The sequence below is a fragment of the Carcharodon carcharias genome, chromosome 8 (assembly GCF_017639515.1).
Source record: "Carcharodon carcharias isolate sCarCar2 chromosome 8, sCarCar2.pri, whole genome shotgun sequence".
Lineage (NCBI taxonomy): Eukaryota > Metazoa > Chordata > Chondrichthyes > Lamniformes > Lamnidae > Carcharodon > Carcharodon carcharias.
In genome coordinates this window covers 158,286,103-158,300,344 of record NC_054474.1, presented here as the reverse complement: position 1 = coordinate 158,300,344, position 14,242 = coordinate 158,286,103, and the positions used below count along the sequence as shown (strand labels likewise).

At 43.9% G+C, this 14,242-nt stretch overlaps 1 protein-coding gene across 1 annotated transcript in view; it reads left to right on the top strand.

The window, feature by feature from the left end:
- Window positions 1-14,242, top strand: part of LOC121281526 (hemicentin-1-like) — a 566,775-nt gene that overhangs the window by 84,687 nt on the left and 467,846 nt on the right. Inside the window, exons 6-10 of the mRNA XM_041194473.1 lie at window positions 857-963; window positions 1,464-1,584; window positions 9,800-10,063; window positions 11,932-12,076; window positions 14,083-14,204. Of these exons, the coding sequence (XP_041050407.1) occupies window positions 857-963; window positions 1,464-1,584; window positions 9,800-10,063; window positions 11,932-12,076; window positions 14,083-14,204 (759 nt within the window). The remainder of the gene's footprint in view (window positions 1-856; window positions 964-1,463; window positions 1,585-9,799; window positions 10,064-11,931; window positions 12,077-14,082; window positions 14,205-14,242) is intronic.

The window sequence follows — 14,242 nt, the reverse complement described above, 5'->3', positions numbered from 1 at the left end:
TTCTTGAGTGTTATGGGAGTTGCACTGATCCACGCAAATGGAGAGTATTCCATCACATTCCTGACTTGTGCCTTGTGGGTGGTACACTTGTGTGGTGCGAATGTTACTTGCCACATCAGCCCAAGTCTGCATTTTGTTCACACCTTGCTGCCTGTGGGCAGAGATTGCTTCAGTATTTGAGGAGTTGCGAATTGAAGTCATTTATAAGGATTCTACTTATAAAGAGGTTGATCATTTTCATGTTAGCTCCTGGCGAGCAAGAACCATTAGAACAAAACTACCTTTAAATCAGGACTAAAGTGCCAAGCTCACACAATTTATAAGCATTGCTGATGTGGGAAATGGAATTATTTACAATAGAACAGGAGTGGGTCATCTAAGATTGCACGAAGGCACATTCTCCAGACAATTTAAAGATACATTTTCCATTGTTTCACCACATTCTTCAGACAGTTTAAGGATAAATTTTCCATTGTTTCAGCTTGTTCATTAACTGACCTGTGGTTGATTAGCGCAATTGAATGTACCCTTTGGATGGTTGAACCTTCTCATTCATGTTTTTAAAGCACCTACTCCAGGATTTTGTAACTTCCAGTTGTTGACTCATATATTGTTACTTATTCTTCATGATGGTGAAACAGCCTTCAGGCTTTTCATTTTTCAGTGTCCATTTATTATTGATTTTCCTTGTCTATTAGCCTCAAAAACTGATGTTATTAGGCTGCCTCTTGCCAATTTGAATTGGAGAGATGAGATGGTGCTTGTTCCAAACCCCTTTGTTTATCCACCAGCATCATATTTTGGAAGCAGTGTTAATTCTGTTTAGACAATGACCTTCGAGTTGGCTTTCTTCCAGGCCGGTTCATGTGGAGAGGGTTGGGTTTGAATGAACTGTTGAATATTCCAAATTCAGCTCGAGTTGTCAATGTGAAAAATCCATGGCCTGGAATGTGGACAATCAAGGTGAGGACTACATCTGTGTTATGTTGCTATCACCACGGTCAATGTTATTTTGAATTTCCCACTCTTGTTCCTAATACATTTCAAGTACATCATCCTATCTTCTCTATGCATCCACCTTGTATAGAAATGAACACATACCACATCATCTAATTCACTTTGAGGGCTTCCAAGCTTGGATCTCCTTGACATCCCTCCAATCTGTAGCCTCGCTAAACTCTTATTAACTCCCATCAGCTATTTCCAGATTTATGCTAATTGCTCTCCATCTCTTTCAGTTTTGATCATGTTATGCACTATGTCCAATAGCTCTTTTCCCTGGCCTACCTGTATAAACACAACCTGGGTTGATTTGTTTAATGCTGTCTCTGCTCTTGTACAGGCATAAGCATGTGCTTTGTCTGCCTCGAGTGACTAGACACGGGAAAGGTCTAATTTAAGTCATGATAGTTTACTCAATATATCCACCGGGATGGTGATGACCAAAGTTTGTTTCCTTCAAGCTCCGCAGCACTGGACGCCACTCTGCACGGATCACAGGAGTCAGTAGCATTGATTTTCAGGCTGGATTTTCCACAAAACCTACCTCAGACTTCTGGAGAACAAGCGAGCGTCCAATTCAAGGTAGATAAACTGAAACGTTGTTCCCCTAACAAGGGCTCAAACCCACTGTTATATATTGTTGTATTATCTGTAAATATCTATAAAGAACTAGGAGCTAATTAGCTAGGAACTAATATATTATGTGTAAGTGTTCCAGGGGTCCACATTTCATGGCTGCACTAGAGGTTCCTGTGAAGTGAAACAGAACCAGTTCAATCCGGTCCTTCTATTGTACCAGACAGCATGGCAAAATTAAACATAGAGTTTCTGATCTTTCCAAGCTTAAAGTGTGATTATTAACAACACCTGGGAACCAAAAGACAACAATAAATCGTAGAACCCACACTTGTCAGTTATTGCATAGGATTGAATAGAATTTACAGCACAGAAACAGGCCACTTGGCCCAGAAGGTCTGTTTATGCTCCACTCAAGTCTCTTCCCACTCCTCTTCATCAAGCATAATTTTCTATTCCCTTCTCTCTCGTGTACCTAGCTTCACCCTTAAATAGATCCACTCTGGATTTTAACTTGTGACATATGACATGGATAATGAAGATGTTGGTGTGAAATTTTAGTTGTGGAATTAAAAGGAATTAAGTGTTTAAAAATGTAATGTATTAATCCGACAATACAATTACTGATCAAATAGCGGGCGAAATAATATCATCTGATACATAAATTACTAATATCACATAGAACAATCCTGCAGGGAAGTTCAAGTGGAGACTGATGGTATCAAATGCTCAGCAGCTCAGTTGGAGCATTGCTGTGAGAGATCTCTCTTTCTTCGAAAGAGCAAGTTTTCATGCATTCTCTTCCCAGTAATATTCTTCTGTTGGAACCTTGCAATCTATGGGAATCAGTCAATCGGTACATTCAGTTTTTAAAAAATTCTTTCTTGAGATGTTGAATGTTGTTGGCAATCTCTAATTATTCTTGAGAAGGTGGTGGTGAGCTGCCTTCTTGAACCGCGGCAGTCCCTGTGGTGTAGGTACACCCACAGTGCTGTTAGGGTTGGGGGGGGGGGTAAGTTCCAGGATTTTGACCCAGTGACAGTGAAGGGACGGTGATATAGTTCCAAGTCAGGATGGTGAACAACACCCATTGCAGTGTGGGATCGGCACAGTGGTCTTCCTGGGCTGTCAGGGAGAGGTTTTGGCTGCAATCATTCTTCAGGAGATTGGTATGTCCTTTTAATATCCAGAAAATGTCCAAGACCTTGTGTCCAAGTGTTTTTATTTTGAGTGTTTGTCCAGAATCAACGCCCGTCATTGGTGAAGCTCCAGTGGAGACGATATGACTTTGGCACCAGTAGGCGAGCTGGGGGAGAGAGTGTGGAAGCTTTGGGTTTTCTTACTGAGAGCACAAAACAAAACTGCTGGAAGTGCACCTGAGGTCAGTCAGCGTTTGAAGGAAAACAATGGGTTCACGTTTCGGGTTGAACTCTTCATTAGGAAAGGCACAAAGCTGAATATCCACCTTCAGCTGCACGAAACCCACCTGGAAGGTTGCCGCACCAGTGAGAGAGAGGCCTCTGATAAATTGGATAAACCAAGCAGCACAGAAATTGGCTAAAGTGAACTTTCCAAACACAGAATTATTGGGGGCGATTTTCAAATGCTGTCCCCCTTTCCTTACCTGAAAAATGAGTGGGTGACGGTTCGAAACAGGAGGGGAGAGAGGGAGACTGGCCAACTGGTGACTTTTCATCTGATTGGGCGATAGATGGTGTCTCTTTGGGGTGGTGGTGGTGAGTCTTAATGGTCAATGGGGACCTGGGCAGGTTACTGGCTGCAGGGCTTTCTTGATCAACCGACTTTGCTCACAATTGGAACTTGGGGCAAAGAGATTGTTACTGGACTTTTGGTTCCAAATAAGCCTTTAACCCAATGCCCCAACAGGCAGGGTAATCCTGGCTGGGCAAACAGAGGCAAAATGTCCTCGGCATTGATAAGATGCATGGCTTTGGTTGGTTGAACACCTGCTGTGCACCTGTACACACTTGTTGACTCCATTCCTCAGTTCAGCTCCTTCTGAGCCTAAAATGTAAGTGGGATGTGCCCCTACTGGAAGAGAATGGCCTGGCAGTGTCAAGCAAACTGTGGTCCTCTGTGGGCTTCTCAATAGTTTGGTTCACTGACTTTCAAATGCGGTGATGTGTTTGCGTCTGTACCTGGCATCCAAATTAAATCTGGTGCAAGACTTAGAGGACACAGGCTAAAATCCACTCCTATTTCAAACTAAGCCAATTAATGAATTAACCAATTATTCAGAAAGATTCCAGCCATTTAATCCTGGGGCTGTATGAATACTTTGGAATCCCAAAGAGGAATTTAAACAAATCCCAAGTATTTATCTATCTTGACATCTCCATTATTTGAATTGGCTCCCTTGCATTCAGAAACTACATCCCTCCAGTTTCAGTAACAGAGAAACCATTATGTTCTGTGGAGACTTTAACTATCTCCTGTACCAATTCCTATAAATCACCCCCACCCCTGTCCTAGTAACTAGATATTTACCCAATTCTTTTTGGTGGAGTTCGCTGACTCATTTCACTGGGTGTCTGTTTCAAATTTCCACTGAACAAAAAATATTTGCATCCATGTAGTGACTTTAATGTTGTAAAACTTAAGAAATAGGACCAGGAGTAGACCCTTTGGCCCTGAGAGCATGCTCTACCATACAATAGGATCATAACTGATCCTCCACTTCAACTCAATTTCTACCTGTAAGGGACCAATGTTTACTTTAGCTACGCTCCTCCTCGTAAAAGCACTTACAATCTGTTTTTGTATTCCTGGTTAGCTTACTCTCATATTCTAATTCTTCCCTTTTTATCAACTTTTTGCTTGCCATCTGCTGCTTTCTAAAACACTCTCAAGCCTCAGACTTGCTAATATTTGTTGCAACATTACATGCCCCTTCTTTTAATCTAATACCAACCTTAACTTCCGTGATAAGCCAGGGATGGAACTATTCTTGCTGAGTTTTTGTTTCTTAATGGATTGTATTTTTGTTGAACATTTTGAATCATTTCTTTAAATGTTTCTGTTGTTGAGTGGTGGAGTTGTACAATTAGTAATAGTTGAACAGCAGACACTTCTTAAGTGGAAACATTAAATTTATTTACAATATACTCAGCAGCAACTACACACATGCTTTCAACTGCAATTCTATCTCTACACTGACTGCTAAGGTAGCCCATGCCACTCTCCTATTGGTTACTACAGATCATATGATCTTCCCTAACAAGCATTATTCTTAAAGGTACATTACACATTAAATAAAACCATAATTACTACATTCCTCCCCTTTAACTTGGCTGTACATATTATTTTTACAAGTACTTATTTTTCAAGACAACATAATATTTACACTGGGTAAAGAATTTATAAGTTCAGTCTTTCAGGTGGTTTCCTGGTATGTGTGGAACATCTCAGCTCCACAACTTCAGATTCTTTGTCAGGAACCTCTTTTTCTGAAGGGCATTTATAGTTCAGTTTCCTCAACTCTTACAGGAACAGCAGGCATGTCAGTCCTGGATTGAGTATCTTCGACAGGAAACATAAACCCAGTCATGGTCATTGATGGAACCATATCTTGGTGATTTGTGTCTCTATTCCTTAAATGGTCCACATGTTTACAGATGATCCTGTCTTCCACCTCCACGTGGTAAGACAGAGGACCAGTCACCGCACTTATTTCACCTGGTAACCACTTTGGTCTTTCCCCGATCATTTTCATGTATACCGGCTCTCCCACAGTCAATTTCCTCTCATGATGATGTCAGTCGTGTCTAGTTTTCTGGCTTCCCTGACTCCTTTCCTCCTTCCCCTCTAAATTCGGCAATATTAAGCTCAATCTTGTCCTGAGGTGTTCGAACAATAACTCCGCAGTTGTGGCACCTGTTGTTGTGTGAGGGATAGTCCTGTAATGAAAAAGAAGGCATGGTAGCTTGGTTGCCAAGTAATCACCAGTTAGCTATCTGATGCCTGTCTTGAACGTTTGAACTGCCCTTTTGGCCAGTCCATATGAAGAAGGGTGGTACGGTGCAGTTTTTACATGAGTGATACCGTTGAGGCTGATAATCCGTTGAAACTCGGCACTCGTAAATGCCATGACGTTATCGGAAATGACGACCTCTGGTAATCCATGAATGGCAAAACTCTGACATAATTTTTCAATTGTAGCGCCCGACGTTGGTGACTTCACCTCATATATGTCCAACCATTTTGAATGGGCATCGACAATGAGCTGAAACATTGTTCCCAGGAAAGGTCCAACGTAGTCAATGTGTAACTGTATCCAGAGTCTACCTGGCCACTCCCATGGGTGTAGTGGAGCTGTCACTGGCAACTTTTACAGTTGCTGACATTGCACACAGTGCTTTACTAAACTCTCTATTTCACAATCCACCCCAGGCCACCAAGGATAACTGCATGTTATGGTCTTCATTCGGGAAATTCCTGGGTGGGTACTGTGTAGTTCAACTAAAAGTGACTCCCTTCTCTTTGGAGGTACTATCACTCGTGCTCCCCACTATAAGATGCCATCCTGGCTGGTTATTTCATGTCTTCTATTGAAGTACAGTTTCATTTCATCAGATACGGGCTCCTGTGACCAACAATGTAGCACTTGTCCATCTCTGATCTGTTGAGCACATACCGGTGAGGAATCTAAGAAATTTAACAGTAAAACAAGTTCCTGTGGAACTGGGACGTGCTCATCGTTTTCTTGTAAAGGCAAACGACTAAGGGCATCAGCGTTAGTGATTTGATTGCCAGGCCTATGAATGAAAGTGTATTTGTACGCTGCCAGAATTAAGGCCCAATGAACGTTCCTGTATCCTCTTTCTATGTGCCGCCTTCTTTCTAGCACAGACTTTGATCCCGACCTTCTTTTTGACTTTACAATTGGCCAGGCTTCTCTCAGGTGCAAGCTCTACTTGTCTGAGCTCAGTGGCTGAGTGTCCCAAAATTTAATTACCTGTCTGCTTATTGGAAAATTCTGTGACTTTTGCTTCCAAAGCCCCTTTGGCTTCATTTAGCTGAATCTTCAGTCCTTCCGTCTCTTTTTCTGTATTTTTTTGCTGCCTCTTGGAAAATTGAACATTGTTGTGTCTGCTCACCAACTCATCCTTCAGAAAAGTGCTGAACTCTTTCTGTTTCTCTTCATACTTTTCCAGTGGTACAAACTTTGACCTGAGGGAATCTTGTAGTGTGTGAAGGTCTTTCAACAGGTTTTCTTTTTCCCTTTGAAGGTTGCTCACCTCGTCTTGAACTCTGTCTTCAAGCAGGGTCTCTTCGAGTTTCTTCTGCTGTTCTTCCAGATTTTGGCTTAAGACAGTCTGTATTTCTTCAGGTTGTTGAGTCCTTCACTCTCCTTTTTCAAAACAGGAACGCTTCCAGCTCCCTTTTAGAATATCAGTGGCCAATCGAGGTTGATTTCCCTTAGCCAATTTTTTCCTGGAAGGCTTGGTCCTGTGCCTCTCAATACCAACACTGGTAGCTTTGCCAGTTGGCTCCTATAATGGACATTTGCTCTGCTTATGCCTTTTACTTGAATGTCTTCACCCATATATGTACTTAGCTTGGCAGCTGTTTGTTCTAAACTTAATTGATGTTCACCATTATTTAAATACCTGAAGGTATGCTCCCCAGTTACTGTAGTGGAAGTTGCCGTGTCCACTTCCATTTTAACAGGTTTGCTCTTTACTTTCACTGTGACAAATATTGGTTCTGTCTTTCCAACTTTCAGATTAAGCAACGGGTAATTGTCTGAATTTGTTGTTTTAGGCTCTTCTACATTGAGCTTCTTCTTTTGTTTACAAGCCTGCTTGAATCTTTCCTTGCACTGCCTCATCGTATGTCTATTTCTGTGACAATAGTAGCATTCGATTTTTTTAAACTACCAATCGCTAAAAGATTGTTCCCACCTCTGTTAAGATTATTGTTTGATCTCGCTGCCAAGTTATTTGGCTAGCAGGGACAGTTTCCTGCTTCTTGGCAGAGTCTCCTTTTCTCGCCCCACTTTTGGCTTTGTATTGCTTTTGAATCTCTTACAGTGCTTTCCATGGCCAGGACTATTTCTAGCGCCTTCTTGAAATCCAGATTCACTTCAGACAATAATTTTGTCTGAATAGTGTCCTCTTCCACACCGCACACTAAACAATCTCTGAGCAAGTTGTTCAGAGTTGTATTAAACTCACAATGTTCCATTAGCTGCTTCAAAATTGCCGCATAGCACGCAACTGTCTCACCTGGGGCTCTATTTCACGAATTGAACCTGAACCTCTGCGTTGTGACTGAGGGCTTGGGTTGAAAGTGACCCTTCACGAGGTCCACCAATTCATCAGAAGTCTTTGAATCTGGGGCACTGGTCACTGTCAAACTTTGAAACTAGGTTTTGTTCCCACAAGTACTCAAGAGGATTGCTTGCCTCTTCTCCTCCCCCGTGATCTCGTTCGCTGGAAAAAAGAACGTGAGACCTTCTATGTATTGAAATCAATTGCCTGTGGCTGGTTCAAAATGATCAATTCTCCCAAATTGTGGCATTTTGAGAGAGGATAACTTCTTCAATTCTAATGGAGCTTGTTACTTACAATCGCTGGGCAAGGTACAGTGCCGCTTTCTTTTAAACTTGATTTCTTCTGTTCAATTCTGTTTTATCTCCATCACCTGTTTGTTGTAGGGTGGCCAAGTTGTACTATTAATAATAGAGTCAAACTGCAGACACTTCTTGAGTGGAAACATTATGTTTATTTACAATATACTTAGCAACAACTACATGTGTGCTTTCAACTCCAACTCTAACTCTACCCTGACAGCTGAGGTAGCCCGTGTTACTCTCCTATTGGGTACTACAGATCATGTGATCTTCTCTAACATGTATTATTCTTAAAGGTACATTACACTAAATAAAACCATAATTACTACAGTTTCCCATTGGTTATTAACTACCATATCTTTTAGTTCATTAACCCAATCAGCCTTACCCTTCATTCTTTTCTTATTCTTTCACAGGGATGTGGGCATTGCTGGCTAGGCCAGCATTTTCATTGCCCATCCCTAATTGCCCATGAGAAAGTGGTGGTGAGCTGCCTTCTTGAACCGCTGCAGTCCATTGTAGTCTAGGTACACCCACAGTGCTGTTAGGGAGAGAGTTCCAGGATTTTGACCCAGCAGCAGTGAAGGAAAAGTGATATATTTCCAAGTCAGGATGGTGAGTGACTTGGAGGGGAATTTGCAGGTGGTGGTGTTCCCATGTGTCTGCTGCCCTTGTCCTTGTAGACGACAGAGGTCGCGGGTTTGGAAGGTGCTGTCGAAGGAGCTTTGGTGAGTTTCTGCAGTGCATCTTGTAGATGGTACACACTGCTGCCACTGTGTGTCGGTGGTGGAGGGAGTGAATGAAAGTGGCGGATGGGGTGTTAATCAAGCAAGCTACTTTGTTCTGGATAATGTCAAGCTTCTTGAGTGTTGTTGCAGCTGCACACGTCCAGGCATTCCTTGCTACATAATTGAATTTGTTTAAGTTTAAGATTTTTGTTTGGGACTGGAATATGTCAGCTTCAAACTTTATATATAATTCAAGTGTACGATGATCACTTTCTCCCAGAGGATCTTTCCCTGTGAGATCACTAATTAAACCTGCATTGCAAGACAGTTGACCAGGGAATTACGAAGCAAGATCTGACACCGGGTCACATCAGAAGATACTAGGACAGATGATCAAAATGTATGATATGATAATATTTCTTTCTGACCCCTCATTTTGCTTGTGGATTCATTGGAGGTGTTAGTAAAATTCTTAGACCGAAAGAATTCTGCTGATCAAGATCAGGCTGAGACAGTTCAAGTTTCTTGGGCACACAATAAGAAATCATGATTTAGAAAGTCTGATTCTGATGGGAAAGATCAATGGTAAAAGAGAATGAGGTTGACAAAGAATGATGTTTTTTAAAGAGACTCACAAACTAAATGAATATACCAGCAACAAAGATGATCCATGCCTTGAGGGCAAGATTAACATGGAGGTCCACGGTTGCCAATGCCTTCTTAAGGGATGGTACCTGAACAGAGAGAGAGACATCTCTTAATGAGTTTGCAAATTTTCTAGCATTATCGTGGTAGAGTAAATTTGAACTTCGTGACTTTTTGATAATTTACAGATTGTTCTTTGCAGCACCTCCTCACTCTTGTTCCCGGGAAATTCCTGTGCTCTCTTCCGTTCCAGGGATCCCAACCCATGTATTGTTGAACTGCTCAGGCTTGCACCCTCCAGGGCAGCTGGAGCGCTTGGAGCTCCTCAACACCTCAGGGGCGACTCTGATGAGCCTGCCCGTTAGGCCACATTCCAGCCACAACACAAACAGCCTGTGGAAAGTTCCGGAATTCATGCCGCCCAACGAAAGCTTCTTCCTGAAGGTTACGGGATACGATAGGGGAGGTTATCGTTTTCAGCGCCTGTCCAGCGTCTCCTACACAAACCTGGTCCCTGGTGAGAGAACTCGTGGTGTTTACATAGCGTCTTGCATGACCTCCGAATGTCCCCAAAAGCACTTTACAGGTGGTGAAATACCTTCTTGAAGCACTGTTGTCATGTGGGACGTTTGGCAGTCAAATTGTGCACAGCAAGCTCCAACAAACAGCAATGAGAAAATGACCGGTTAATAGGTGATGTTAGTTGAGGGATAAGTAATGACCAGGACACCTTGGAGAGCTCCCCTGCTTTGCTTCAGGATAGTGTCATGGGAACTTGTAAAGGACAGACAATGCCTCGGTTTACTTAAAATCCGAGGTGAAATGACCCCACTCATTGGCTTGTTTTTTATTTTCATGCGATGTGGGTGTCTCTGGCAAGGCCTGCATTTGTTTCCCACCCCTTAATTGCCCTTGTACTGAGTGGCTTGCTAGGCCATTTCAATGGGCAGTTATGAGTCAACCAACGGAGGTTCATCACAATAATCCCTGGGATGATGGGTTTGTTTCATGAGGAGAGATTGAGGAAACTGGGCCTAGAGTTTCGAAGAATGAGAGGTGATCTCATTGAAACTTAGAAAATTCTTACACAGGGCTTGACAGGGAAGGTGTAGATAGGATGTTTCCTCTGGCTGGTGAGTCTAGAACCAGGGGACACAGTCCCAGAATAAGGAGCAGGTCATTTAAGACTGAGATGAGAAGGAATTTCTTCACCCAGAAGGAGATGAATCCTTGGAATTCTCTACCCCAGAGAGCTGTGGGAGCTCAATCACTGAGCATGTTCAAGACAGAAATCGATAGATTTCTGGAGATGAATGACATCAAGGGATATGGAGGTAGTGGGGAAAAATGGCATAGGTGTAGATGATCAGCCATGATCTGTTTGAATGGCAGAGCAGGCTTGATGGGTTGAATGGCCTATGCTACTCCTATATTCCTAACCACATTGCTGTGGGTCTGGAGTCACATGTAGGCCAGACCAGGTAAGGATGGCAGATTTCCTTCCCTCAAGGACATTAGTGAACCAGATGGGTTTTTTTTATCAATGTCATGGTCACAGTCACTGAGATTCGCTTTATATTCCAGATCTATTAATTGAATTTAAACTCCCATGGTGGGATTTGAACCCATGTCCCCAGAGCATTAGCCTAAGCCTCTGGGTTGCTAGTCCAATGACATTACCACTATCATCTCCTTAAATGGTGATGCACCTCCATTGTTTAGGCCTGTACACAAAGAGTGGCCACTGGGGTGAGGTACCACAGGGAGCCCACAACCTTGGAACTTTACCCTAACAAGAGCCAAAGCTTTAAATTGTGAAGATAAAGCCAAATGGTATATTCCAGCTCACCGAGGGGGTGTGAGGGGATGGGGCGAGTGGGGGTGGATAGGGTGTGGGGAGCAGCAGGGAGAAGCAGGAAAACTTATTGTTGTTACTGAAATCTTTTTATTTTAAATTCGTACTTGGGCTGTGATTGTCTTTGGCAAGGTCAGCATTTATTGCCAGTTCCTATTTGTCCCTGAGCCGGTTGGCAGTGAGCTGCCTACAACTGAGAGGCTTGCTAGGCCATTTCAGGGGGCAGTTAAAAGTCAACCACATTGCTGTGGGTCTGGAGTCACATGTAAGCCCAGACAGGGGAAGCACAGCAGATTTCCTTCCCTGAAGGACATTAGAGAACCACATTGGTTTTTATGACAATCCAGAGGTTTCCTGATTGTTATTAATGAGATTAGCGTTTTAATCCAGACTTATTAATTAATTGGGTGTAAATTGCTCAATGTGCCGTGATGGGACTCGAACCCTTGTCTCTGGATCATTAGTCTGGGTCTCTGGATGGCTCGTTGAGTAACATTACCGTGTTAAAATGTTTGTGTGTCTGTTTTTAGGGCCTCCAGTGGTGAGTGTGCCCAGTCAGACTCATGGTTACTACATGCAGCCCGTGTCGATTCAGTGTTCTGTGAAGAGTCTGATTCCGTTCACACTGCGAATCATCAGAAATGGGACCAGATTTGAGCCAGACCGCCTGTTTCTGTGAGTAGCTGTGAAGAGAACATGGAGTGGCGGACAGCGGGAGTCAGTCCTGAACTGTAATTATCTTCTCCTGGTCTTCTACCTCACACTGGGCTACAGTGCCACCCCGCCCCCATACACCACCCTCCGGCAGAGCACCCCAGCGGTTGTTTGCTCCGCATGAGTCTAAATGATGAATGTTGGGAGGCTATTTGGCTTTGGGGGACCTTGCAGCAGCATCCAACCCGATCCTGTTCTCGCTCGATATCTCCACCTGCCCTTCCCAACAAAATCAGGAGTGGGGGCCCTGGCTTATGACAAAGCATGGAGGGCACATTCACAGGCCATTCAGCCCAACCAGTCCATTCTGGTCTTTATGCTCCACTTGAACCTCCTCCCATCTTTCCCCATCTAAACCTATCATCGTAACCCTCTATTCCCGTCTCCCTCATATGTTTGTCCAGTTTCCCCTCAAACACATCAATATTAATCTCTTCAGCCACTCCCTGTGTCAGCGAGCCGCACATTCTCACCACCCTTTGGGCAAAGAGGTTTCTTCTGAATTCCCAATTGGATTTCTCGGTGACGATTGTATATTAATGGCCTCTGGTTATACTCTTCCCCACAAGAGGAAACATTCTCTCTGTATCCTCTCTATCCAAGCCTGCCATAATTTTGAAGGCGTCTATTAGATCACCTCTCCTTTGTCAAGGAGAAGAGGCCCAGCCTGTCGATCTTTCCCTGCTACGTCTCCCCATGCATTCCTGGTATCACCCTTGTAAATCTTCCCTGCACCCTCTCCAGTGCCTCTACGCCCTTTTTATAATAACACTGTACTCCAGGTGCAGTCTAATCTAGGTTCCCTAACTCTCCCAACGGGCGCCGGGTCTCTGTCCGTGCCCTGGCCTGAGGGTTGCTAAGGCCGGGGCAGAGCTGGGATCTTCCTGACCTGAAAGCTGCCAGCTGAGCGAGAAGGTCAGTCACGTGTTTTTATCAGAGGTCCAGAGATGGATGAAATTTTGGGGGTGTTTCTTTTTGTGCTGAAGCTCCTCACCCTAATGTGTGGAAAACGCAGTCTCCCACATTATTGGTTCCACTTTGCTCAGTGTGTCAGAGGAAGGTAGCGGGGTGGAGGCAAAGCCATTTCTCACAGGGAGGAGGTGGAAGCCAATAACTTAGCCACTCAACAACAACAAGCTGCATTTATAAAGCCCCTTCCACATAGTAACTCATCTTCACTGTAGTCTTGTCAAACAAAATTTGGACAGTGGGCCATTTGAGGAGGTATTCAGACAGGTGCCCAAAAACTTGATCAGAGAAGCAGGTTTTAAGGAGCCCCGGAAGGATGGAGGAAGCAGTGGAGAGGTGGAGAGGTTGAGGGGAGGAATTCCAGAGCTTAGGGCCCAGGCAACTAAAGGAAAAGCCGCCAATGCTGAAGCGATGGGAATCAGGGATACGCAAGGCCAGAATTGGAGGGCTGCAGAGATCGTGTGACATCTCCTGGTGCTTGCCTTCGATCTTCACCGGCAGAAGGCTGATAGCAGATTGGTGCTGAGCAGTCACCAGCTGAGTTCACCGTGTGGTCAGTCCTCTTTATTTCTTTACAAATATGATGACTGATGACTGTGGGTGCAGCCTTCATTTGAGTGCGGGTTATTCAACGGCCGACTAAGCAGAAGGTGGGAAAATTTCTGGTAGGCCGCATGCCTGCATATTTTTGGGATTGGTTACATAAAATGCATCTGTGAAACCCGAAGGAACAAGGGGCATAAACTGGAAAAACAGCAACAAGGTAGGTTTTGAGGCAATGGAGTGCCAAAGTTGAAATAGCTCATTGAGAACCTCTAGTGGCAGAAAGCTAGTACTGCAGCTGAGGGAGCAGAGCCTTCCTTCAAACGGCGGCCTCTTCACCAAGTGGTTACTTGCCCATTTGACCCTTCACGATACGGTGTGACAATTGGCGCAGCGTGGATCTGCTTTGTGAATGTGGGTCTCGGGTACCTGACTGCTGAATTCTCCCTTTTCAGAGATGCAGTGAATACTACATGGCAAATCCCGAGTGTCTCTGGGGCCGATGAAGGATTCTATGACTGTGTGGCTATCAGTAACTCGGGCACAGGCATAGCTCGAACATTCTTGGTTGTTACTGGTGAGTAAATCGCTGAGGCTCTGGTTTGGACGCTGATG